Raw genomic sequence first — 26,911 nt, 5'->3', positions numbered from 1 at the left:
TATGCTATACACCTGAAACTAACAGAAAATAATATTGAATGTAAAGTGTAATTGAAAAAAAAAAATTAATTATAAAAGAGACAGCAACAGATTAAAAAAACACACACACACACAAAATGGCTAGTTGCAGGTGTGTCCTCCGCAAACCGCCCAGCTTCACAGCAGAAGGTTGTGAGCCTTCATTTTACAAAAGAATACCCACAAGGCAGTTCAAAATTTATCCAATTTGCAAAAATGTGTGGATAGTTCACATCTACACGACATTTTCCGAGGAAGACCTACAGGTGAAGCAGGGGGTCCCAGGCCCACGACAGGAAGTGAGAAGCCCTCACGTGGCTGCGTCCCCTCTCCTGCCCTGCCAGGCAGCCCAGCTCCGCAGTTCGGTTCCGGGCTTTGGAGTCAGACTGCCCGGGCGCAGACGCAGGCAATGCTGTTTCCTGGGTGTGTATTTTACTAACTGTCGCAGCCTCGTTGTTCTCATCTATAAAATGGAGCTAATGATAGCTTTTCATAGGCTGTTAGGAAGCTTGAAGGCTAATGCACTTTGTATGAACACTCAATACGTGCTGGCCACCAGTATCCCTCCTCTACGTCCATTTGCCACGGTCAGGCCACGGCTCACCTCACATCCTGTCAGCAGCCCTCCTGCCCCTCTGTCGGGCCTCATGTGTGGAGACAGATATGACGCTGGAGAACGTGGTAAAGGAATCCCATTGTTTCCCCCAGATACCTCTCTCACAGGAGTGGAAGCCCCAGCCTCAGCTGATGCCAGCCCTGTTTTCATGAACTGACGTCCAACAATTCCATGCCTGGGCAGCTCATCCCACACCCCACAGACATTACCACCACCCCGCCGACGGGGGCAGCTTCTCTGGATCTCTGTTTGCTGGGTTCTCTTTCGTAAAAGCAGGAGTCAGCAAACTTCCAGGCAAAGGACCAGAAGGTAAATATTTCAGGTTTTGCAGCCTATTTGGTCTCTGTTGCAACTGCTCCGTCCTGCATTAAAAGCCGCCACCAACAGCACAGAAGTGAATGGCCAGCTTCGTCCCAATAAAAGTTTATTTACAAAAACGCTGGCAAGCTGGATTTGGCCCACGGCCCATGGTTTGCTGCGCATGGTAGTTGTATGCATGAAGGAGTACCCTCACCCACTGGTAATAATGAGGTAAACACATGCACACAGAGAACACGCACATACACATGTGCATGCACGCACATACACACACAAACTGCACAGAGCCGATGACTGGCATGAAGTGCACACTTGATATATGTTTATTGATTTCATGGGTGACAGGAGGGGTGGAGGCGGAAGGACGTACCACTACAGGAGGCTTAAGATGACTACAAAAGGAAGATCACTAAAAAATTCTTGCCACGCGGCGTTAGGCCGTGGTTCTTCACTTTCATTTGAACAGCAATAGAGCTAATAGGTTTGGAACTGGGATGTGTCAATGCAAGATGAAGTCACTCTGAAAGAAACCTGATTCTGGCAGAGCTGGGAATGGGACCGGCCTTCCCCACCTTCTCTGAGGAAGAGAAATGACAATACCCCAGACCACGTGGGGGGGGGGGGGGGGTGAAAGCACAATGCAGAGTCGGCATTTTACACCAAGGGAAGCATTTTGCTCTAAAAGGTGTTTTTCTGGGCTTCATTGACCTTTACTTGCAGTAACACAAGATCAGAGAAGACAGGGCGCCACATATGTCCAAGAGGTTCGTCACGCGTGATGTTTAACAAAGTCAGTAAAACCTTGAAAGCAAGATCCTTTCCTGTTAGAAGATCCACTTGGGGACGGGGAGGGTTGGATGGGTATCTCTTCCCACGCACCCAGCAGCGCTTCCCTCAGCTCATCCAGCGCAGCCGAGGAAGGAGCCTGGGCAGGCGCAGAGGGGCCAGGCTGCCGAGAGGGCACAGGTGTCCCCCACACACACCCCAGCGACCGTGTGCCATCCTAAGGCCCAGTGTTGAGAGCCTTAGGGGTCCCTCACTTTTCCCCAAAAACAGCAGGATCCTTGAAGACCTCCGCATCTTCTGGCTTGAGGGACCCTGCAAAGTGCCTCAGATGGACCTCCTCGTGCTGAGCAGGCTGCCTTTCTCGAGTGCTTGCATCTCTTAAAAGGGGGACCAGGGCAAAGTTCTTCCAGTGTCTCCCTGAAACTAAAGGGTAAAACATCATTATTGCCTTGGATGCAGCAAAACAATAACAAACCAACGGTTACCAATCTCCAGATAAAAGGGGCCCAGGCGTGCCGGTGCCTCCTGAGGCACCCGGATCGGAGCCAGTTCCTCTTGCCTCAGCTGCTCAAGGGGCCTCATCCTCTCTGGCGGCTCCTTAAATTCGCTCCCTCCGCCCCACCCTGACTTGCTTCATGAGCGTCCACTCTCCTTCCTGCCCACGTGGGAGGGAAAGCAGATCTCCACAGAGCAATGCTGGGGCCTGCCCCACGACCTGCTCCACACCCGGTCAGGTATAGGGTGATAAACACCAGCCAAAGAATCAAGGTTTGGTCGAGGCTCCACCTGGCCATGGCAGATTGGGAACAATGCCAAGGGAACCATCGTGACACTGGGCCTCGCACGGGGATCTCACATGTGGCCTGTAATTCCAAGAAGCTCCGGAAGAGGACTCACCCTCATAGCCATCTCCAGCTCCGCCACCTCCGAGAAATGACAGGCAGGAGAGAAAGCTGTGTGTGCACTCCTTCCACCTGCCAGAGCCCTGGTCAGCCAAGCCCTCGGGTGGCCACACCTCCCACCCCCAGACCACGATTCAGGTCCTTCTACTGGAGTCCAACACTGGCCACATCTCAAAGGCATCAGGAATGCCGGAGGCTGGGCCTTTTGTGACTACTCCAGCTTAATACTGGCCTGTCTCTGAACCCCAGTTTGACTCTAAGCACCAATCGCTGAGAGACAATCCCTTGGGGAACCCAGGGATAGAAGCAAGAGAGCATTATTGGGAAATAGGCCAGATGCTCACTGAGACACCACCTTCTGGCTGACTAGGTGGTAGGGAGACCCTGCCTCAGGGACTGCTTGGCCCAGCTCCAGCTCCAGGGCCCTCAAAGGAGGTATGGGTTTTCCAGTGCCCACTTCCCACAGTCCTGATGCCAAGACCCCCTCATGTGCTCACCCTAGCTCAGTTACTAGCTCAGTTCCCTGCCTCTGTAACAAATGGACCAATTAACAATTAAAGACAAGCCTGGCTGGTGTAGCTCAATGGTTGAGCATCGACTTATGAACCAGGAACTCATGGTTCAATCCACAGTCAGGGCATATGCTTGGGTTATGGGGTCAATCCCCAGTGTGGGACATGCAGGAGGCAGCCAATCAATGATTCCCTCTCATCATTGATGTTTCTCTCTCTCTCTCTCTCTCTCTCTCTCTCTCTCTCTCTCCCTTCCTCTCTGAAATCAATAAACGATACTTTTTTAAAAATTGAAGACAAGGTCATCAAGTATTATGAAATGGCACAGGGAGTGCTTCCAATGAGACTCATGGGGCAATTACAGGACTGCAGGAGGCCCTTGGGAAAACGTATGAAGCCCTTGAGTAGTTTTCCAAAAGTAAGTCTCTTGATAATATGATTTCCACTTCCAGTTCTGATTGTGTCTAGTTCTGAGCCAGCCATCCTGTTGTAAACAGCCATAAAACCGGACAAAATATAAGCAGCAAATGCATGCCTTGTTTGCATGGACAGCAGAAGTGAAAAACTGCAACACTGAGAGAAATGAAATTCACAAGGTGAGCCCCATGGTTACCATGACATTTGCTTAGGGACAAGGTCTCTGACTGTGGTACAGTGAGTTGGAGCCCAAGCAGAGCAGCGCAGTGCCTCTGAGCTGAAGCAGCTAGAATCTGTGGGACCGGGTAAGGCAAAGAGGAAGAAGGGAACTTGGGTGTGGAGGGCCATAGTCCTTGGCTTCGAGCTGAGCTGTGATTGCATGGGGTGAGACTGCATTGGTCTAACAGAGAGTACCACTGTGAGGTTGAAGGTGGGACAGGGATGCTAGAAACTGAGCAGTGCTAAGGGATAGCGGAGGTCCAGCCCAGCCAGAGTGGAGAGACCTCCTCAACACCCTTTCTCTACTCTGAGAATTGAGCTAAAATACCAGAAATACCCTACTTACTCTACATGACCTATAGAGCAGGGTCTACTCAAGACCCACCCAACAAAGCCAAAACCAAGCCCTTACAAGCTCCTCAGTGGAAGGTTTGGATGTCCAGTCCCACAAGATTTATGGAATTGGAAAACACCTTGAGTGTCCTCATATCTAACCCTATAAAAATTCAAGGTGATTCATGAGTAACTGAACTGCCAACTAGAACAAAAATCCAATCATAAGTCTCTACAACATATTATCTGAAGTACCCAGTATACAATTAAAGGTTACTAGATATAAAAAGAGACAGGGAGCCCTGACCAGGTGGCTCAGTTGGTTGGAGCATCATCCTGTACACCAAAAAGGTTGGGGGTTCAATTCCCCACCAGTGCACATACCTAGCTTGCAGATTCAATCCCCAGATGACACGTGTACAAGAGGCAACTGATCAATGTTTCTCTCTCACATTGAGGTCTCTCTCTCTCTCTCTCTCTCTCTCTCTCTCATAAAAACATATCCTTGGGTAAGGATTTAAAAAGAAAGATACAGGGAAATATGACTCACAGTTAACAATCAATAGAAACCTACCTTAAAATGGCCAAGATGTTGAATTAAGCAGACAGACCATTTAAAGCAGCTATTATAGGGTTGGCAAAAGTAGGTTTACAGTTGTTCATATGGAAAATAATACAATAATTAATAAAGAATAATACAAGAATAAACTGTGTTTCACATACTCACAACTAACTATAAACCCACTTTTGCCTCACCCTGTATAGATATGCTCAAAGAAGCAAAGAAAAATATGGTATTAATGAAGGAACAGTTAAGGAATCTCAGGAGAGAAATTGAAACTATAAAAAAGAACCAAATAGAAATTCTAAAACCAAATAGCACAATATTTGGAATGCAATAAATATTCATTGAACAGGCTTAACAGCAGTTTGAAGATGGCTGAGGAAAGGGTCAGTGACTGTGAAGACAGAACCGTTTATCAGATTTGAGAAACAGGAAAAAATGAACAAAGCCTCAAACACCTATGGGACTATATCAAATGGCCTAACATACATATAATTAGAATCCCAAAAGGAGAAGATGGAGAGGATAAAGCAACACATAGTTCCCCACTGTGATGAAACATTGATGTACAGATCCAAGAATCTCAGCAAACCCTGAGCAAGATAAGACAAAAAAAAAAAATACCTAAACACACCTTATCAAACTTCTGAAAACCAAAAATTAAAAGAGTATTTTGAAAGCAGCCAGAGGAAAAATGACACATTACAGCAGGAGAATAACAATGCAAATAATGGGTGACTTTTCATCAGAAACAATGGCGGCCAGACTACAGAAGAGAAACATACTTAAAGTATTCTAATGTTCAAAAGAAAAAAGAAACTGTTACCCCAGAACTCTATACCCAGTGAAAATATCTTTCAAACATAATGATAAAATTGACATTTTCAGCTAAATAAAAGCTGATATAAAACTAATCTATAGCCCTGGCCGGTTTGGCTCACTGGATAGAGCGTCGGCCTGGGGACTGAAGAGTCCCAGGTTCGATTCTGGTCAAGGCATGTACCTTGGTTGCAGGCACATCCCCAGTAGGGGGTGTGCAGGAGGCAGCTGATCAATGCTTCTCTCTCATTGATGTTTCTAACTCTCTATCCCTTCCCCTTTCTCTCTGTAAAAAATCAATAAAATATATTTTTTTTTAAAAAACTAATCTATATAGTAAGTCCTCACTTAACATGATCGTCAATAGGTTCTGTGACTTTAAGTGAAACAACATATAATGAAAACAATTTTACCATAGTCTAATTGATATACATATATAAAAGTTAAGTTCCTATAATACTGGGTTTGGCAATAATTTCTTGGATATGACATCAAAATAACAGGCAACAAAATAAAAAGATAGATAAATTGTGCTTCGTCAAAATTTAAAACTTTCGTACATCAAAGGATTCTATTGAGAGAGTAAAAACTAAAACTCACAGAATAGGAGAAAATATTTGAAAATCATATAGCTGATAAAGGATTATCCTGAATAGGTAAAAAAAATTCCTATAATTCAACAACAATAAAACACAAATTTTAAAATGAGCAAAGGACTTGAGTAGGCATTTCTCCAAAGAATATCTATAAATGGCAAATAAGAACATGAAAAGAGGTTCAAATCCATTAGTAATTAGAGAAATGCAAATCAAAAGTGCAGTGAAACACTACTTCACATCCATTGGGATGGCTATAACTAAAAAAAAAAAAGACAAGAAATGTTGGTAAGGATGTGGAACCTTCATGCATTGCTGGTGGGAATATAAAAGACATAGCTGCTTTGGAAAATAGTTTAGCAGTTCCTCAAAAAGGTGAACATAGAGTTATCATATAATCCAGCAATTCCACACTCCTACCCAAAAGAATTAAAAGCAATGATTCAAACAAAAACGTATACACCAAGTAAAATCTCAGACATCTCACGTAGCAGTATTTTCACCGATACATCACCTAGGGCAAGGGAAACAAAGAAAAAAATAAACAAATGGGACTACATCAAACTAAAAAGCTTCTGCGCAACAAAAGAAACCATCAACAAACTGAAAGGGGAACCTACTATATGAGAGAACATATTTGAAAACGATAGGAACTCTTACCATTTGTAACGGCATGGATGGAACTGGAGAGCATTATGCTAAGTGAAATAAGCCAGTCAATGAAGGAAAAATACCACATGATTTCGCTCATTCATGGATAATAAAGACCATTATAAACTTATGAACAATAATAGATACAGAGGCAGACCTGCCTCAAACAGATTGTCAAACTGCAGTGGGAAGGCCGGAGAGGGTTGGGGGGCAGGAGGGAGGGGGGTAAGAGATCAACCAAAGGACTTGTATGCATGCATATAAGCATAACCAATGGACATAAGACACTGGGGGTAGGGGAGGCCAGGGGACATATGTAATACTTTTTGTAATACTTTAAGCAATAAAACAATTTTAAAAAAAGAAAACGATACATCTGATAAAGGGTTAATTTCCAAAATATACAAAGAACTCATACCACTCAACACCAGAAAGACAAACAATCCAATTAAAAAATGGGCAAAGGACTTGAAAGATATTTCTTCAAAGAGGACATACAGATGGCCTATAGACATATGAAAAAATGTTCAACATCACTAATCATCAGCGAGATGCAAATTAAAATTACAATGAGGTATCAGCTCACACCTGTCAGAATGGCTGCCATCAATAAATCAACAAATGACAAGTGCTGGCAAGGATTTAGAGAAAAGGGAACCCTAGTACATTGCTGGTGGGAATACAGACTAGGGCAGCCACTGTGGAAAACAGAATGAAGGTTCCTCAAAAAATTAAAAATGAAACTGCTGTTTGACCCAGGGATCGCACCTCTGGGAATATTAGTATATCCTAAGACTCTCAAAACATCAACCAGGAAGACTATATGCACCCCTCTGTTCATGGCAACATTATTTACAATAGCTAAGATCTGGAAACAGCCCAAGTGCCCATCAGTAGATGAGTGGATAAAAAAGCTGTGGTACAACCCAGCCAGCATGGCTCAGTGGTTGAGCATGGACCTATGGACCAGGAGGTCACGGTTCGATTCCCAGTCAAGGCACATGCTCAGGTGCAGGCTCGATCCCCAGTGTGGAGTTTGCAGGAGGCAACTGATCAATGATTCTCTCTCATCGTTGATGTCTCTCTCTCTCTCTCTCTCTCTCTCTCTCTTTCTCTCCCTTCCCCTCTTAAATCAATAAAAATCTATATTTTTTAAAAGCTGTGGTACATTTACACAATGGAACACTATGCAGCTCTAAAAAAAAAAAAAAGAAGCTCTTGCCCTTTGAAACAGCATGGACGGACCTGGAGACATTATGCTAAGCGAAATAAGCCAGTCAGAGAAATATCACATGATCTCACTTATATGTAGAATCTAATGAACAAAATAAAGTGGCAAACAAAATAGGTCCAGAGGTATGGATGCATGGAACAGAATAAAAGATCTCAGTGGGGAGAGAGGGGGGACAGGAGGAGATTAACCAAAGGAAATATATATATAAATATACACACACACACACACATATATGTGTGTGTGCATAACCCACAGGACACAGACAATAGCATGGGGAAGGCCTGGGGTGGGGCAGGTTTTGGTGGAGGGGAGCAAAAAAGGAAACAATGGGAGACATCTATAATACTGTCAATAATAATAATAATAAGCCCTGGCCGGTTTGGCTTAGTGGGTAGAGCATAGGCCTATGCACTGAAGGGTCCCAGGTTCGATTCTGATCAGGGGCATGTACCTTGGTTGCAGGCACATCCCCAGTAGGAGGTGTACAGGAGGCAGCTGATCGATGTTTCTCTTTCATAATGTTTCTAACTCTCTATCCCTCTCCCTTCTTCTCTGTAAAAATTCAATAAAATATATTTTTTAAATAATAGTAATAAATAAATAAAAACTAAAAATGTATGCACCGCTATTCATAGCATTATTCACAATAGCCAAAAAGGATGAAACAATCCTAATGTCCCCCAACAAATAAATGGACAAAGAAAATCTGGTATACCATATACATACAATGGAGTATTATTCAGTCAGGCATATATGCTATAATTCCAATTATATAAGGCACCTAGAATAGGCCAATTCACTGAAACTAAAGCAGAAAAGAGGTTACCAAGGATGAGAGAGGGGTGTACATGGGGAGTAATTGCTTAATGGGTACAAAGCTGCCATTTGGGATAATAAAAAAAGTTCTGGAAATATATAGTGGTGATGGTTGCACAACATTGTAGATATCATTATTAGCACCTAATTGTACACTTTTTAAAATAGTAACAATGGCAAATTTTATTTTATATATATATGTGTGTGTGTATATATATATGTATATACACACACACACACACACACCACAATTTTTAAAAAAAACTAAAAACAAAGAATTAGTGAGGAGTTGTACTTATAACTCAAAATGTGCTCAATGTAAGGTAAGTTCGCTTCCTTTTTAAGTAAGTATATTCAATTAGACCTTTAATGTCTACTATTAAATGTCTACCATTAACTGTCAAAGGACTTTTTTCTGGTAGTGATTTTCTGCTCAAGGGCTATCCTTCCCTCCCCTGCCTGCCTGGATGTGGCCACACAAGGTGAGTGTTCGCGTGGCCCTGTTGGTGCCCACAGGCCTCACAGAGCTGAGTGCAGACCCTGGGGGTGAGGCACGGGCCAGAAAAGACAGGACAGCCCACAGCGAGGCCAGCCATCCAGGTGGCTGGATGTGGGCGGACCTGCTCCCTCTGAGGCACTGAGGACAGGTGCCTGGGCCGGGTTCCTGAGCCGGGTGCCTGGGCACGGGGAGCAGTCGGCAGTGCAGGTGCACGTGAGAGCACGAAAAAGCGCCCGTGACTGAGTATGAGGGTGATTGACACTTGGAGCAATTCCAGCACCTGGCCTGTGGGGTGAGGAAGGCCTGCAAAGAGTGGGGGCAGCCAAGGCCCCACCTACCCAGCATGCCCAGCACCCCACACACACACTCACCTCTGCCCGAGCGCAGGGAGAAGCTCAGGGTGCGCTTGATGCCCTCGCAGTTGCCCGGGTCTTCATTGATGATGCCCACGTTGGTGTTCCAGGTGGTCCAGTTCACCTCATCCACCCTGCAGGGCGAGGAGATGGGAGAGCAGGGAGCTGGCGGCCTGAGGGCATTGGCCAGCTTTCCAGGTCGAGGGCTTGGGCCCACAGGCCAAACCCAAGAAGCCCAGCAATGAGGATGGGGAGACATAGCTGGTGGGGGAGGGAGGGGAGACAGACCTGCCTTTTGGGCACCACCCTGGAGATATGTTCTCAGACCACACCATGGGCTCCAGGTGCTTTAAATATTAGATTCTTGGTTAAGTCTCTAATTACCAGGTGACCCCTTCTGGGCACCTCATTTTCTAAGATTTAACACCTGGGTCTCACCAGCTGAGATCTAAGGTGGGCCCACTATGCCCACAGCTGAGCACAGGGGCAGATCCTGGACCCATAGCTGGCTCTGGGTGAGCCCCCATGCCCAAAGTGAGCCCTGAAGCAGACCTCTATACCCCTGTACCCACAGCTGGCTCTGAGTGAGCCCCTATGCCCACAGGTGAGCTCCAAACAGGCCTCTATACCCCTGTACCCACAGCTGTCTCTGGGTGAGCCCCCATGCCCACAGGTGAGCTCCAAGCAGGCCTCTATACCCCTGTACCCACAGCTGTCTCTGGGTGAGCCCCCATGCCCACAGGTGAGCTCCAAGCAGGCCTCTATACCCCTGTACCCACAGCTGGCTCTGAGTGAGCCCCCATGCCCACAGGTGAGCTCCAAGCAGGCCTCTATACCCCTGTACCCACAGCTGGCTCTGGGTGAGCCCCCATGCCCACAGGTGAGCTCCAAGCAGGCCTCTATACCCCTGTACCCACAGCTGGCTCTGGGCGGGTCCCCAACATCCACAGCTGGTCTGAGCCTCCCAGGCTGTGGTTCCCGCTTGGGCTTTACCTGAAACACCACCTGTAGTCATCCTTGCCGTCAGGCGTGTACCCCACCTGCAGCAGCTTGCCTGAGCGGAAGGCCTTCCGCATACACTTAAGGAAGCTCTTCTCCGTGTCCAGGATGGTGATGGCTCTCTGCAGGAAGACACAAGGGCAGAGGGGCAGAGGGGCAGAGGGCTCGTCCAGGGGCCACGCTGGCTGCCAGTGCTGCCAAGGTCAGCCTCCCCCAGGTCTCTCCCGGGCCCGGCACCTCGGAGCAGGACCTGTGCCCTCTGCACAGGCTTGTTTCCGAAGCCTTGTGGTCGCCCCTCCACAGAAGGAGCTCAGCCCGCCCGGCCCCCACCCTGTCAGGCCCCGCTAGTGAGTGGTGAGGCCATGAGTGAGGTGGAGTGGCCCAGCCCCAGACCCTTCCCTGCGGAGCCCGGGCCGCAGGGGCAGCATAGTAGAGGTTAAGAGCAGAGCCTCGAGTGAGAGACTGCCTGGGCTGGCTCCTGGCTGGGCTGGCTCCTGGCTGGGCTGGCTCCTGGCTGGGCTGGCTCCTGCCTGGGCTACTTGCTAGTTGCCCTGGACACAAAGCCCTAACTTCTCTGTGCCTCGATGCCTTCATCCAAAAAGTGCGGGTCGTGAGTACCCACTTCAGAGCATTGTTGTGAGGATTAAATGGGAGCATGTAAGTGCCCGGCGCAGAGTCCAGGCTACTCAATAAGAATGATGCTGTTATTATTAGTGGGAAGGCAAGCGTGGACCAGGGGTCTCAAAAGTGTCGCTGTTGGGGCCTGCCCCATAGTAGCTGCTCCGCCAGACTATGATCTCTGGTGCCCACCCTCAACCAAGTTCCCCTGAGATGGGCACCTCGTGGATGGGGCTGAGCCCTCTGTCTCCTTCCCTCAGGGCCCCCCCCCGCCCCAGCCCACAGTAAACACCGAGTCTATGAACACGGGCTAATGACACTGGGCAGGGGAACCCCGAGGAGGAGCCAGAGGGAGGTGACTGAGGGAGAGGCTGCTGCCTGATCCGGGGACCTGGCTGAGCTTTCTGCTCCTCCTCAAACCCTGCAGGGCCCATGCGCCCAGCTGACGCCCGCCTGCTGCACACACCCCACCAACCTGCCCACCTGCAGCTTCCAGATGTTCTTGCTCTCCTGCGCGATCTTGTTGACCGTCTCCCCCATGAGGGCGATGAGCATGTTGAGCAGGAGGATGTAGGTGAGAATCACGTAGGCCAGCAGCAGGATGATGAAGACGGCCTTGAAGTCGTAGTTCTCGGTGAATTCCAGGTCGCCCATCCCGATGGTGAACTTGAACAGCTCCAGACACGTGGAGTATAGGCTGTTGTAGGAGCTGTCGGGCGGCCGGCAGCCAGGCCCCCGCCACCTGTGCGATGTGGTCTCAGCCACAGTGTCGTTCTTTCCGTCCTCAATCAGTGTCACCACCGCTGTAGGTCATGGGGAGGGAGGGGTGCAGCTGAATGGGATCCAAGACCTCAGGCCCCCCCCAACATACACACCCACTTCCCCGGGTGGGTCTGCAGCGGGGACACTGGCTATGCAGCACACCTTTGTTTGCTTTGTTTGTTTTGGTAGATAGATGATAGATAGATGATAGATAGATGATAGATAGATAGATAGATAGATAGATAGATGCATAATATGCAAATCGACTAGAGGGCGGAATGACCAGTCGGCTATGACGCACACTGACCACCAGGGACAGACGCTCAACACAGGAGCTGCTCCCAACCCACAGACCCCGATCGCCCAGTGGGGAACAAGGAACCGGGAATTGGGGATGGGTGGCGGCTGATAGGGGTGACACCGGGCCCCAATAGCCCTGCCAGTCACCCCACACATAGAGGGTGACCACAGCAACAGTGGCAGGGGGCAGAGCTAGCTTCCAACAGCCAGGGAAGATAAGCCCTGATTGCAGGCCAGGCCTAGGAACCCTACCCCTGCACAATTTCATGTGCCTGACCTCTAGAACATATAGATAGATAGATAGATAGATAGATAATATAGATATAGATGAATATATTTATTTTTTTATTTTTTAGAGGGATCATCGATTGGCTGCCTCTTACATGCCCCCTACTGGGGATCCAGTCCAAAACCTGGGCATGTGCCCTGACCAGGAATTGAACCAGTTGAGCATGGTTCGGTCTCTAATTACCAAGTGACCTCTTTGTTCTTGGGTCAATGCTCAACCGCTAAGCCACATTGACCAGGCACACACCTTTGTTTAGATGTTTTAAAAAGCACCCCCTTCTTCAAAACTATCAGAAAATGGCCATAATACTATTTGGTTACAATAAGAACTTTATTACCCTGGTCGGGTAGCTTAGTTGCCTAGAGCGTCCTACCAATACGCCAAGGTTTCGGGTTCAATCCCCGGTCAGGACAAGTACAAGAAGCAACCAATTAATTCATAAAAAGTGGAACAAATCAATGTTTCTCTCTCCCTTCCTCTCTCTCTCTCTCTCTCTCTAAAATCAATAATAAAACTTTTTAAAAGAACTCGATCATCTGCTATGAAAACATTTGTTAAAATAAATATACATATCTATCTGTACAATGTAAATACAGTCAGCTTTGTGCAGTGCACCACCTGCTGAACCTGACATGGCAGCCCTGGACCCACACCCGCTGTCTCAGTCACACCATCTGCCTGCACCTCTGAGAGAGCCAGAGCCACAGGCTAAGCAACCACACTCTGCACTCCTCTGTGGGAACGGTAGTCCAGAGCCTGAGAGCTTTTGTTGCAGCTGTGCCCATGGTTACTACATAACTACTATCTAACCCATAACCACTATCTAACCCATAACAAGTATCTGACCCATAACCACTATCTAACCCATAACCAGTATCTGACCCATAACCTATATCTGACCCACATGGCTTCATCCCCTCCTGAGGCTACTGAAAACAGGGCCTTCGGATCAGGGCCGGGAGCCCACACCATTCCCTGTCAGTCCAAGCTCCTAGTTAAAGCTGCCTATGGCCCTAGCTGTTTTGGTTCAGTGCATAGAGCAGCCGTGGGCAAACTACGGCCCGCGGGCCGGATCCGGCCCGTTTGAAATGAATAAAACTAAAAAAAAAAAAAAAGACCGTACCCTTTTATGTAATGATATTTACTTTGAATTTATATTAGTTCACACAAACACTCCATCCATGCTTTTGTTCCGGCCCTCCGGTCCAGTTTAAGAACCCATTGTGGCCCTCGAGTCAAAAAGTTTGCCCACCCCTGGCATAGAGCATCGGCCTGCAGGCTGAAGGGTCCCAGGTTCGATTCCAGTCAAGGGCACATACTACGGTTGCAGGCTCCTCCCTGGGCCCTGGTCAGGGTGCATGCAGAAGGCAACCAATTGATGTGTTTCTCTCACATTGATATTTCTCTCTGTCTTTCCCTCTCTCTAAAAATCAATGGAAAAATATCCGCAAGTGAGGATTTAAAAGTAAATAAATAAAATAATAATAATAAAGCTGCCCATGACTCCCAGACAAAGATTTCAACATGGGCTGCAAGACAGGGACAGTTACGTGTGAACCATGTAATAGCGGGACTCAGATGAGGATCAAAAAATTATGTGGGTGTGTCAAAGGGCATAGGAGCCAGCTTGAAGGGGCTCCCAATGACAATTTCTCGGACAATTTGAGCATCAAACTAGATGGCGATAGTAAGGAGTAATAAGCCATTTTAAAAAGCGAGAACCCATAAAAAGAAGAATCTATTCTATGAGGCTATATTTAGGTACATAAATAAACGTGTGTAAATGGAAAGTTCTCCCTTATACCAGCAAATAAATGTGGAAGGGATGATGGAGTTAGGAAACCATTCTTTTGACCATCATTGGGATTAGTTGACTCGGGTGTGAATAAATCAGTGGATGCTGAAAGAATTGGATGAAAGTTTGATGAGAATATTTACATAGCCTCAAAGCCCCGCCTCGAAAATAACTTACCAATCACAAGGGGAGAGATAAGAACCTGACCGTGGGAGAATCTGGCAGACCCACCAAAACAAAACAATCAAGGCTAAGGTCACCAGGAATGGGGCACGCAGACACGTGGGACCCCCAATACAAGGCCGAGGGAGACACGCCTCACTTCCTTGAGCGGCTGACCAAGAATGCACCCCTGGATCTGACCATGAGGAAATGTCAGACAGACCCAAATTGGGAGACATTGTAAAAACTGGCCTTGACTCGTCAAAAATGCTAACGTCGCACAAGACAAGGGAGATTTGAGGAAGTGCCGCAGATTGAAGGAGACTAAAGAGGCATGACAACTGAATGGAGTGCGTGATCTGGGATTTTCATTCCCGTGAAAGACGTAATTAAGGCAAATTAGTGAAATCTGAACAAGGTTAGTAGATTAGCTAATAGTACTGTAGCAATGTTCATTTCCTGATTTTGATCATTATACTGTGCTTAGAGAAGAGAATGTCCTGTTGTTTAGGAAATACTATTTGGTGGTAAAGGCTGATCTTGTCTGATCATAAAAAACTTACTCTCAATCTTTTTAAGTGGTGTGTGGTGTGTGTGTGTGTGTGTGTGTGTGTGTGTGGCAGGGAGAGAAACTGATAAAAAGAGTGGCACATTTTGAGGAATCAGGATAGAGTGTAGAGCGTTATTTGCACTATTCTTTAAAAAAAAAAAAAAAAACTTAGCCAAAATGTAGCTATCCTACAGGCAAGTGGCACTTGCTACCTCAAAAATTACTTAAACATCCTAAGAATAAAATTTCCAGGTTCTCCTGCTCATTTCAGTGTGTCCTTTGTCTATCCACTCTGCCATCTGTAAACACACATCCCAGTGGGTCCCTCCCTCCCAGCCCCTGCAGAGCCTTCAAGGAGCTGAGGTGAGCAGAGTCCCTTCCCCCAACAGCCCTGACCAAGCCTGTTACCTGTGGAAAACCCGAACAAGAAAACAAGGTAGACAAACATGAAGCGACACAGGTCTCTCAGGATCATCTGCAGGAGAGAGCAGCTTGTCAGAATGGAGTCCAGCCCCAGGCAGGGCCGAGGGGTTAATGTTCAGCCCAAGTGGAACCCGAGCACATGCAGGAAGTATGTTTGGTGGCTTGTAGCTCAGGTGTCGTTTAGGAATCATTCACAGCTCCCCCCCACCTGGCCTTTGTTCTGGTGGCAAAGGGGGTCTGTCTGGTAGGCAGAGGGTCAAGTTTTAGGGAAGCTCCCAAACCCGGGTCAAGTCCAGATTGCATGATTGGGGTGTAATTAGCTGGGGAAGGAGGTCTTCAGCCAAACCAGCATCTCCTCCGACAATACAGAGAGGATGGATGAAGTTTGTGGGACCGGGTCCCACATACCCATGAGGGAAACGGGCTCTGTGGAGAACCCCCTCGGGCCCTGGCACCCACCTTCTCAATCATGACGGCATAGATGCCCATCTGCTGGAAGCCACGGGTGTAGTAGAGCATGTTGGTCCAGCCCATGGCCAAGGAGAACACCATGGAGGCCACGTACTCCTTGCGACGGCAGAAGTACAGCACCACAGTCCCCACCATGAACAGTGACTGCACAAAGCTGAGGGTGGAGCGACAGGAAGCGCTGTCTGAGGGCACCCAGGAGGCCTGGCAGCCCCACAGACAGGAAGACCTCAGCTGCCTGGGTCTCTCCTCAGAGGCACAAAGCACAGGCCATGGTGGGAGGTAGGGCTGGCTGTCCTGCCTCCTTTAGCGCATGGTTCTCAGTGGGAGCAGTATTGCCTTGATGGGGACAAATGTTGGTTTGGGGTGGGTTGGGGAGTGAAATCGTATGCTCTTTATACACAAAGCACAGATATAGATAGAGTACATAAACCATAGAGTATATATCTGGTATTAAAATTTTATGGGAGGGGCAATTGTAAAAAATATTATCTAAAAAGGTTGAGAAACACTGCTTTAGCCCCAACAACCTTCCTGCCCAGTCCCCAGGAAAACAGCCTCATGGATAACAGAACCTAGGAGGTTCCTATGCCAGTGAGAAAGGACAGGCCATGCTCTCCTGGGAAACCACAAGTAGAGTCTGATGGTCACACCCTCAAACACAAGAGCAGAGCCAGGAAGAACGTCCCTCAGCCCCCTTAGGCTAGTGGGAGTGTCCACGTCAGAGCCCTGGACAGGGTGGACATCTGGATGATCCTATGGCAGAATCTGCTCAGTGGTCCCTTCTTTCCTTATTCGTCCCAGGCTTCCTTGCTCATCATGACCTCCTCCTGAGAGCTCCCCCAGCTGCACTAACACTGTGGACCACAATGACCACCTCACTCCCACTGTGTGAGGGAACCCAGCAGAAAGCTGCCACTGTCCTGATGGAAGTCTATTAAAAACGGATGTCAATAAACAAGCCCATCAATTGAAGTTCTGTCGAAAAGACAAACCCCTGCATTTGCAGAACCTTGGCCAAATAAGAGCTGGTGCCAGCTGAAGTAGGGAAAGGGTTGCCTCGGGTGGAAAATAGAGTCCCCATATATGGATTTTGGAAGCTGGGAAGCAGTGGACAAATGGAAACTCACTTAGTAGACCAAGAAAGCCAAATCTGAATCATAGTGAAAGCTGAGAGCCAACTCTTTTAACCAAGGAGCCTCAAAAAGCTTAGGGGCGTCTGGAAGGGAGGTGATAAGGGACCTAAAATAAGAAAGAGTGGAGCTTTTGTTGCCGAAGAGAGGGTTTTTGGACACAATTTAATCAAATACCAGTGAAAGCAAAAGGATGGAAAAAGGAACAAGGGTGCATCTAACTCAGACTATAAACCACATGAGCCCGTGAAACAGGTCTGGCATCCCCTAGCGCCTGGTCCATACCTGGCATAGAGTGGACCCTCGGTATTCATTCACCCCAAAGCGTCTATTAAGTGCCTTCCATCATTCATTCAACAGGTTGTGAGGTCCTACTATGTTCCAGGCTGAGTGCATGCGAGAGAATGAGTGAGAGCTGATTGCTGTCACCTCGGGACTGGGCCAAAAGATGTTGTCTGCTACGGAGGCGTTAGAGCCAAGGGGTCACTTACAAAAGTATCTCACTGTAGCTGTCCACAAACAAGGACTTTAGTGACGGCCGCCTCTGCAGGAAATATTGAATCTGCAGGTAAACAGACAGAGTAAGGTCCCAGGAAAGGTTAGCTGTGGCTCAGTGGTGAGCACCCACACTGCTTCCCAGATGGCACCACATGGACCGTGGGAACGTGTCCAAGCAGAGGTTTTCGAGGGACGGGGAGGGCATGAGTCAGGTGAATGGGGTGATGTTACGTGACTCGGTCAGGAGAGAGCTGTACAAACAGAGAGTGCAATGACAGCTATAGCTACAAGTAGAGACAGGAAGGAACATGGCCAAACGTTATCAACTGTGGTGCTTGAGTGATGAGATTGGGCAATTTTTTTCTTCTTTTTTTAATTTGGGCTTTTTTCCTAATTTTCTTTAAGTATGCATTACAGTAAAATTTCTTTAAGCAGATTAACCAGTGCTCTCCCCTCCCTGAAAACATTGTGACTGATGCCCACTGCGCTGCTGAACGCTGGCGGCTCTAGGAGACCCTCTCCAGGACACCCACACACTCCCTACCCTCCCACCTGTTGATCCCGGGTTTGCCACGAGTGCTTTATGCCTGTTGAAAAAAAAAAAAAAAAGCTCGCCGAAACCGGTTTGGCTCAGTGGATAGAGCGTCGGCCTGCGGACTGAAAGGTCCCAGGTTCGATTCCGGTCAAGGGCATGTACCTGGGTTGCGGGCACATCCCCAGTGGGAGATGTGCAGGAGGCAGCTGATAGATGTTTCTCTCTCATCGATGTTTCTAGCTCTCTATCTCTCTCCCTTCCTCTCTGTAAAAAAATCAATAAAATATATTTTTTTAAAAAAAGCTACTGCAGTGGCTTTTATTTTATTATAATATAAACTATGAGAGTGAAAATAAAGGTAATTGTTTCCATGAAGACAGAGTCTGGTGATTTGGAAAGATTCTTTAAAGGATACTTAAAAAAAATGGATGTAGCTTAGATTAAGGGGGAAAAATCACAATAATATCAAATTCTTTGTATATGTAACAGTGATCCTACATTCAAAGAAAAGACTGCTCATATAATCAAAGAATGGCCAAGGAATGTGCATCTATGCGTTTTCAGTTAAAATAAAATGGTTCCAGTACACCCGGAGATTTCTTTCATTGTTCTGAGCTTTAATGGACTGTTTTGATTAATTAAGCAACTACCAATCATCATCTATCTCTTAAGAGGCTTCCCCTCTACTTCTGTAATTAAATATTACATTTGGTAGCGATCCCTGACTGTCTGTATCCAAGACTGACGGCCTGCGGGGACCCACCTATGGACGCCCACCCTCCAGCCCTGAATGCCTGGAGCCCTGAGTGCCTGGTCAGCTTTTATCTTCACCTCTGCATCCCTGGGCTCCGCAAGCAGGGCCATTTCCTGTCCGATGAATTAAGCAGTGAGGGAGCACTGAGTGGTTCTCCTGGCTTTTTGTTTTGGTGACAATGGACATTCACAGTGTGGAAAAGAATGCTTACCCCTCGGAAAAAAAAGTAGACTCCCCCTGATACAGAAAGAATCTCTCCAGTGACTCGGAAATAGTCGCCAACAGTGTATCGCAGCTTAAAGGGAGGCTGCAAGGTGCAGAGATGTTAGTGACTCCATTCATTCATTCACTCATTCATTCATTCATCCATTCGACAAACATTTACCAGGTGCCAAGCTCTGTGATTAAAACCCAGTCCCTGCCTGAGAGGCTCAGCCTCCATCAGGAGAGAGACACGAATAAAAACAATACACTATTATGGGGACACCCATACGGACGCTCCTCTGTGGAACCTGATTCCCAAAGTGGCGGTTCCAGGTGCCAAGCAGACATCCTTACAGTGCCGTGCTGTCTCTCAGACAAGTCGCAGCCCAGCGTCCCGCTGGGAGAAGGGTGATGGCATAGGTGGAGGCACTCTTACGGACCCAATGCTACCAGCTTCCCGCCCCTCCCGAGGATGGGGGTGAGCCCTGGTCTCCCAGAACTGTCAAGGTTTCCCAAGGAAGGTGGAGACACCCCACATGGGTGTGTCATCCCTGTGTTTCAGCCACCATTTCCTTTTAGCCTCCCATCAATGCTTCATAAGCGCTGGTTCGCTAGTCTATCTTATTTTCACTCCTCTTTTCTCTTAAAATGAAGTCATTAAATGGCCTTAATAGGTAGATAGAGATCAGGTTTCACCCAACTAGGAAGTTGAGTTTCTAAATCAAATTTGCAAGCAAGGCACCCTGGAAATAAAAGCAACAAAATTAAGTGTTTGGGTATTAATTCAGAAACTCGAGGGAGTCTATGTTTCCTGCAAGAGGGAAAAAATCTGGTCTTAAGCTGACCTGATGGATGGCCCAGGGCCTGGCACAGAAGAAGTCTCAAAGGTATACGCCCAGGGAATGGATAATGAGCGACGAGTGAACAAAGGTGGGCGGGTAAGCAGGATGGCAGTGGGCTTAGGGCTTATGCCATCCCAGGACCCTGTGGACACCCGGCTTAGGGGAGAGCTACTTCCTGAGCCCTAATTCCTGCATCCTTTCTAACCTAGGACTCCCCCTGTGCAATCAGGGACCTCAGCCGCACAGAACCAGAGGCTGAGGGAGCAGCAGGGAACAGGAGAGTGGGCAGGTTTCCAGGACAGCCCGGAGAGCAGGAGAAGAGTGCAGGGCCCAGCCTGGGTCTGGGGTCTTGAGGGTCATATAGGAACGCCCCTCCCCTCTCCCCACACCCCACGCCGAGGCCCGAGCCCAGGCCGCACCAAGCCGTCCACAGGCCTGTAGTAGGCGGCCGTGGTGAAGATGATCATGTACAAGCAGTAGACGAAAAAGTTGAAGTAGAAGATGCGCTTGACAAATCTGTCCCACTTGTCCTGCAGGAGTCGGTTCAGCGGCTCCACCAAGAGCATGTCATGGCGATTCTAAGGGAAGCAAAGAGAGGTGAGGCTCACTCCCCCCCAGGAACCACCTCGAGCCTTCATCAGCCGAAGGCACTCCTCACACCCACATCTCTGCACAGGACCCACCATGACCACGCCCTCGGCCCACACAGCCTGAGGGTCACAGACCTGAACCAGCAGGCCCCTCTGGGCCTCGTGCTCCTGTGTGTACAGTGAATGAGTGAAACTGCACACATGACCCTAAGTGCCCCTGACACCTAAGAACTAGCAAGGGTTGCCCGAAATTCTATGCCCATTACCTTTGATAACTCACTTCTGAGCGCCTACATCCTTATTATTCCCACAATCTTGGGAAGAGGCTGGCACAGGCAGAGTCTGGCACGAGGCTGCTCGGGGAGGGGCTGAGGGCAGATGTGAAGAGGCCTCTGGGTTCTCACATTCCCAGGCTTGGGTCAGGCAGGCTATCCAGGCAGAAGTGGTAATGACCGATGCATGAGGCTGAAGGCAACTAGACCAGTGGTTCTCAACCTTCTGGCTCTTTAAATACAGTTCCTCATGTTGTGACCCAACCATAAAATTATTTTCGTTGCTACTTCATAACTGTAATGTTGCTACTGTTATGAATCGTCATGTAAATATCTGATATGCAGGTTGGTCTTATGCGACCCCTGTGAAAGGGTTGTTCGACCGCCAAAGGGGTCTCGACCCACAGGTTGAGAACCGCTGAACTAGACAGTCTTCGCTGCTGTGGGTGGGGCTGTGCCTGGGACATCATCATTACACGTGTGCTTTGGGGCAAAAGTCTGGTACCCAGGAGATCTCTGTTCAAATTCAAATGTCCCCGGATGGAGGAGCCAAAATCAGGTCACCCCAGCCTCTTCAGACTATCGAGCCCAACCCCCCAGCCCGAACTTGAGCTTCTCCAACGAGATCCTTGTTCAGTGTCTTCTTGAGTGACTTTGGGAATGGGAAGCTCCTTGCTTCCTCAAGAAGCCTGTGTCACCCCAATAAATTCAATTTCAAAAATTACAACAATGAGAGAGCATTTTTTGCCCCGGTCACTTGAAGTAGTCTTAAAACAATAAAAAGATTGATAATACCCAGGTTGGCAGGGCTAAGGGCAACTGTGTACCTATTGGTGGTGGCCAAATGCATTGAAAAAGTTTTTTTGGAGGACAATTTCACAGTAGCTATTAAAATATCAAAATGTACATACTTTTTGACTTGGCAATTCCAACTCCAGATATCCTTCATAGAAAAAATCTCAAACCCGTGCCAAGTGGCCTGTAGGCATCGTAGTAGCAAAAACTGAAAATAACTCGAACGTCCTCCTATGGACCTGTCTCCCCGTCCCTGCTGTGGAATACTATGCAGCCCTGTTTTTAAATGCAGCAGGCCCATGTGGACTGATATGAAATTGTCTGCGAGACACATCAGTAAGTGAAAATATTGGTTGCTCTACATCATGTACAGCATGACCCCATTTGTGTAAACAAAATGAAGTTGCCTGTCTGTATGGGATAAAAGGAGGATTCTGTCTGTGTACTTCTGATTTACCTTGTTAAGGGAGTATCATTGTATAGTGTTTGGTGATGAAGGAAACCATTCAGGGGGAATGAATGGGTTGATGAGGCTGCAGGGCCTAGACCCCCGGGCAATGGGTTTTCATTGATGAGAACACAGGGAACCGCCCCAGGGCGGGCTGAGGGCAGGGGTGTGGTGAGACCAGAAGCCTCCCTGGCCCCAGCCCCGGCCCACTCACAGGGGTCTCACTGCTGCTGTAGGCGATCACCTCCAGCACCGAGTTCTTCTCGCAGGTGTCGATGCAGGACAGGTCGTAGAGGGAGGAGTGCACGGGCCCGTAGGCCCACTCGGTGAACTTCCGCGACAGGTGCCTGCACTCCGGCTCCTGGATCTCCCTCTGGAGAATATAGGCCAAGACCTGCCATGGGAGTACAAGAGCCTGTTAGAGACCAGCCTGGTGCCCGCCACAGGCTGTGTCCCCACTGGCCACCAGCTCTGCTTCAGGAATAATCCTGCTTCCCAGCCCAGCTGGAGGCCCCACCCAAGCACCTGCCCCCTTCCAGCAGCCTCCTGCAGCCGCATCAAGTGATCACACCTGGCTGATCACATCCATTTTACCCCCGATGCCCAGGTCCCAGCACCCCACCCTCTCCCCGTGTCTTGTTGGTGATACTCAGAGTTAGAAATCAGAAATGGTGCCCTGGCTGGTGTGGCTCCGTTGGTAGGAGCATCATCCTGTACACTGAAAGGACATGGGTTTGATTCCAGGCAGGGCAATACCTAGGCTGCAGGTTCGATACCCCGTTGGGGCATGTTTCTCTCTCACATCTCTCTCTCTCTCTCTCTCTCTCTCTCTCTCTCTCTCTTCCCCTCTGTCTGAAAAATCAATGATAAATGTCCCAAATGAGGATTTAAAAAAAAAAGAAATGGCCACATGTGGACTTGGGTTGGTAAACTCACAATACAACATACAGATGAGGTGTTATAGAATTGTACACCTGAAACCTTTATTAGCCAATATCACCCAAAAAAATTCAATTTAAAAACATAAATAAAAATAAAGTTCGCAAGAGCCAGTAGTTTAAACAAATAAAAGCATCTCTTGTGATAATTAGATTAAATGCTTATGTTTACATTTAGGTTTGCTTCCGTGAGACAGCAAATGAGTCTAAGAATGGAGAACTTTTTTTAAAAAAACCATTTGCAGTGAGAGAAAGCAAATTAGTAGCTGTGTAGAGTGGGGAGGGCAAAGGGGTAGGAAGACTAACTGCAAAGAGCAAGAGAGAACTACTGGGCAACAGCAGTGCTCTGTGTGTTGGTTGGGGTGGTGGTTGCAGCTGTATACACATCAAAACTCATCAGACCGAGTACTTTATGTTGTTGTTGCTGTTAATCCTCATCCAAGTATATTTTTCCATTGATTTTTTGATAGAGTGGGAGGGAGGGGGAGAGACCGAGAGAGAGAAACATGGATGTGAGAGAGACACATCGATCGATTGCCTCCCACACACGCCCTTCAGTCCACAGGCCGAGGCTCTATCCACTGAGCCAAACCAGCGAGGGCCAGACCAAATACTTTAAATGTTTCCATTTGTTTGATGTAAATCACAGCTCAATAAAGTTGATTTAAAACCAGAAAAAGAAAGAAATGGCCACGTGTGCAATGCTGGGTTCTGCTTGGCTCTCACATTTCCCCTGGCCTACTCAACAGCCTCACCCCCACCTGCCAGGTGCTGTGACAGCATCAGGACCGACACTGTGCACGTGTGTGATCACAGGCACGCACAGCGAGGCGGGCAGTCCGCTCCCACAGCACCCACAGCTCCGCGCGAAGCCCCCTCCCTACCCCAATCTTCCCGCTGCTGGCGGCCAGGGCCAGTGGCGTCAGCCCCTTCTTGTTGGTGAGCTCCTCCAGCTTCAGCGTCGGGTGGAGCTTGGCCCCCAGGATCAGAATCTCGTTGTACATGCTCGTCACAAACTTGGTATTGTCGGCCGTGTTGTCGGCCACTTCCACCAGCGCGTGCAGCACTGTGTTGCCCACCGAGTCCCGGGCACTGATGTCTGCCGGCTGCCAGGAGTTCTGCAGCAGGAACTTCACGATGCCCAGCTGGTTGGTGCACGCGGCCAGGGAGAGGGGCAGCTCGCCTGCAGCCAACACAGGCACACAGTGGGCCTCGGGAATAGACAGCCTGGGCCCTGCACCATCCAGCCTGCCTCTCCCTCTGTCTCCACCCCAAACCCCCCCTCAGCAACCATCACTAAGTCACGGGTCTGCCACCTGGTCTCCCTACCAAAGTAGAAGCCAGGCCGCCCTTTGGTTTTCTTAAAGAAGTCCCCATTGGCCGCAGCCTGGACGTCTGCCCCGTTCTCCACCAGGAGGGTCACCAGCGCCATGTTCCGCCTCTCGATGGCGATGTGCAGCGCTGTCTGGCCTGTGGAGGATTCGTGCTGTTGGCTTTGTGCTCATGTCCTGTGGGGGGTGCCCAGACAGGTGCTGGGGAGGCCTGGGCAGAGAGTGGCAGATGCCCCCCCAGTAGAGGAAGCCTGGCCGGGAGCCCCTGAGGGAGCCCGTGAGGCAGGACTAGAGACCTTCAGGAATGGGGACACCAGCCTGGAAGCTGGAAGAGTCACAACTGCCCAAGGACGAGGAACAGCAGCAGAGAAGGAAGCCACCAGGTCCAGAGGTCAGGAGCAGCAAGCCCACCGAGGGGAGGGCGGGACCCTGAGCACTAGGAGGAACCAAGCCAGCAGCTGGGGGGCAGGGACCCCAGGACCAGGAGATGCCGGCTTGGTGGCTGGGACAGGGAGTGAGCTGCTCAGAGGCTTGCTGAGGCTCACCGGCAACCGCCTGGCCCCAGGAGGGCTGGTGGGAGCTGAGCCGCCCCCGCCCCTCACCCTTGTAGTAGCTGTCTGTGTAGCTGGCGTTGACCAGCTCCGTCAGGCTGTCCGTCTGCCGGGCAATCTCCAGGAGCAGGGGGATGGTGCTGTTCTGCCCGTCGTGCAGGTTGAGCATGGCCTTCAGCAGACAGGTCTTCCCCGTCTCTGGGTCTGCAAGATAAAGTGAGGGTCAGAGCAGGTGGCAGCGGGGGTGCGCCCGGAACCCACCGCCTCCGGGCCCACCTTTGAACTCGCTGTCCATAAGGTGCTTCTTGCTCTTCTGCAGGAAGAGCAGCAGGCTCTCCAGCTCCTCGCAGTTATTCTGGGCGACAGCTTCAAAGATCTTCCTGCGGTCATAGAGCTTGAGCTTCCGCTCGGTGCCCGCTGGGACGGAGTCCTGGGATGACTGCCTGTGGGCCAGAACACACCCTGGTCTCCTACACTGGGCACCCCTGGGGCCTGAGGCTTTCAGAGCTCGTCAGGGAGCAGGATGAAACCCCAAGGCCCTCCAAAAGGAGAAGACACATGATATACTAGTAAACCCACCCCTCCATCGAGGTGACTGTCCAGGAAGCGGGTGTAACAGGGAACAGGGGTTGCACAAGCCCCCATTCTGTCCCCACCCTGCCTGTAGGCACCAACTACAAGCATGTCAAACTCATGGCCTGTGGCCCACCGGCCGCGAGTGTGACATGCTTGATCTAGAACGTCTTTGCTGCCACCGCTTCCTCCAACAGGCAGGCCCCTCGCTTCTCTGCCTGCTCGGGAGCTGGGGCCTAGAAGGCAGTTGCCTAGAGGGGCTGGACGCAGGGTGTGGCTGGCTCCAGCTAACTCAGAAATCGTCCTCACGCTGGCCTTGGAGGAGGCCGGAGGGCTAGTGGGCTCCTCACTGGAGCTGTTTTGTACTCTCTAAAAGCATATCTTGTCCTTAAGCTTTCTGACCGGAAATCCAGGTGTCTGGGCTAGTGAGCATTCCAAGTCTGGACCCCTGAGATCAGCCGGCAGCTAGGGATCCGCATATATGCCAACGCCCCTTGGTGACCACTGAAGGTCCTAGGAGTACAGATGCTGGAATAGACGACCCCTGAAGGCTCCCAGGCTCCCCAGCTCTATGACACTCAGCCCATTAGCTGGAGCACCTCATGGTGTCTCCAGGGCTGGGGCCTGAGCCAGCTGAGCCAGTGGGCTCCGGTGGGGAGGGAGCCAGGCTCCAGGTGCTGCTTACCTGGCACAGGTGGGGCCATCCCCAGTCTTCTGGACGACGACCACAGGACTGACCGTGATGGCCGGGCAGGAGGCTGGCTGCCCTTCCTCGTAAGAGCAGTCCATAGGAGAGGCCTCCTCCGAGTCACACTTCCCAAAGAGCCGGCTACGGCTCTTGGCCGTGGGGAAGATGCTGGGCTTGGCCGGAGCTGGCCTGGAGTTGGGGTCACCCTCCAGGGGTTTTGGGTGGGAGTCTTCTTGTGGCAGGTCCTCAGACTCCCCTGAGTCTGAACTCCCCCATTTCTTCATCCTTGTCCAAGAGGCAGCCTGCGGGCAACCACCAAGGTCGGGTTTGTTCCCAGCTCAAGGACTGTAGGACGCTACCCCCTAATGACCCTCCTTGCAAAGGCCCCCATGAAGCAGGGCATCCCAGAGGTCCAACGCGGCTGCCCCGGGCCCCCAGAATGGAAGCTCTCAGAGGTGCTGTACCTCCCACCCCAGAGACCCAGTAACAGCCCCAGGGGCATCAGCCTCTGGGAGTGGACGGGCCCCAGCTTGGAGGCAGCAGGCTCTGAGGGACCGGATGGATCACTCTGGATGCAGACGATACCACTGCTCTGCATCCCTCCAAGATCAGATAAGGGAAACAAGGGGAGTGGCTGTCTCTGGGTGTGCATTCAGGCCAGAGGGCCAGCTCAACCCCAAAGAGCGAGCAGTCTTGTCATGGAAACAGGGTCGCTGGCGGACATGTTCACATTCCAGTC

General features: G+C 49.5%; 1 protein-coding gene across 1 annotated transcript; it reads right to left on the bottom strand.

Moving 5' to 3' along the window:
- Positions 1–1,964: 1,964 nt before the first annotated feature.
- On the bottom strand, positions 1,965–26,456 carry TRPV1 (transient receptor potential cation channel subfamily V member 1). Its single transcript, XM_070393813.1, has 15 exons — positions 26,170–26,456; positions 25,188–25,354; positions 24,963–25,115; positions 24,359–24,499; positions 23,914–24,212; positions 22,306–22,485; positions 20,406–20,564; positions 19,152–19,247; positions 17,645–17,715; positions 16,012–16,177; positions 15,538–15,604; positions 11,755–12,074; positions 10,648–10,775; positions 9,673–9,788; positions 1,965–2,161 (listed from the first exon to the last, which is right to left on the bottom strand). Exons 1-15 carry the CDS (start codon positions 26,454–26,456, stop codon positions 1,989–1,991), a joined length of 2,523 nt encoding a protein of 840 aa, XP_070249914.1. The 3' UTR covers positions 1,965–1,988.
- Positions 26,457–26,911: the final 455 nt, after the last annotated feature.

The sequence above is a fragment of the Myotis yumanensis genome, unplaced genomic scaffold, assembly GCF_028538775.1.
Source record: "Myotis yumanensis isolate MYYU_CA2020_CCGP unplaced genomic scaffold, mMyoYum1.0.hap1 SCAF_16, whole genome shotgun sequence".
Classification (NCBI taxonomy): Eukaryota; Metazoa; Chordata; class Mammalia; order Chiroptera; family Vespertilionidae; genus Myotis; species Myotis yumanensis.
Note: the sequence above shows the minus strand (reverse complement) of the source record. Positions and strands in the feature narration are given on the sequence as shown.

Bases quoted from the DNA above. Each gene is read 5' to 3' on its own strand.
- TRPV1 (XM_070393813.1), bottom strand. From the start codon at position 26,456: ATGAAGAAATGGGGGAGTTCAGACTCAGGGGAGTCTGAGGACCTGCCA. The intron at 24,213-24,358 runs GTAGGGAGACCA...TGTTGGCTGCAG, and splicing joins GCGGCCTGGCTTCTACTTTG to GCGAGCTGCCCCTCTCCCTG. The intron at 12,075-15,537 runs GTAACAGGCTTG...CATGACCTACAG, and splicing joins CTTGTTCGGGTTTTCCACAG to CGGTGGTGACACTGATTGAG.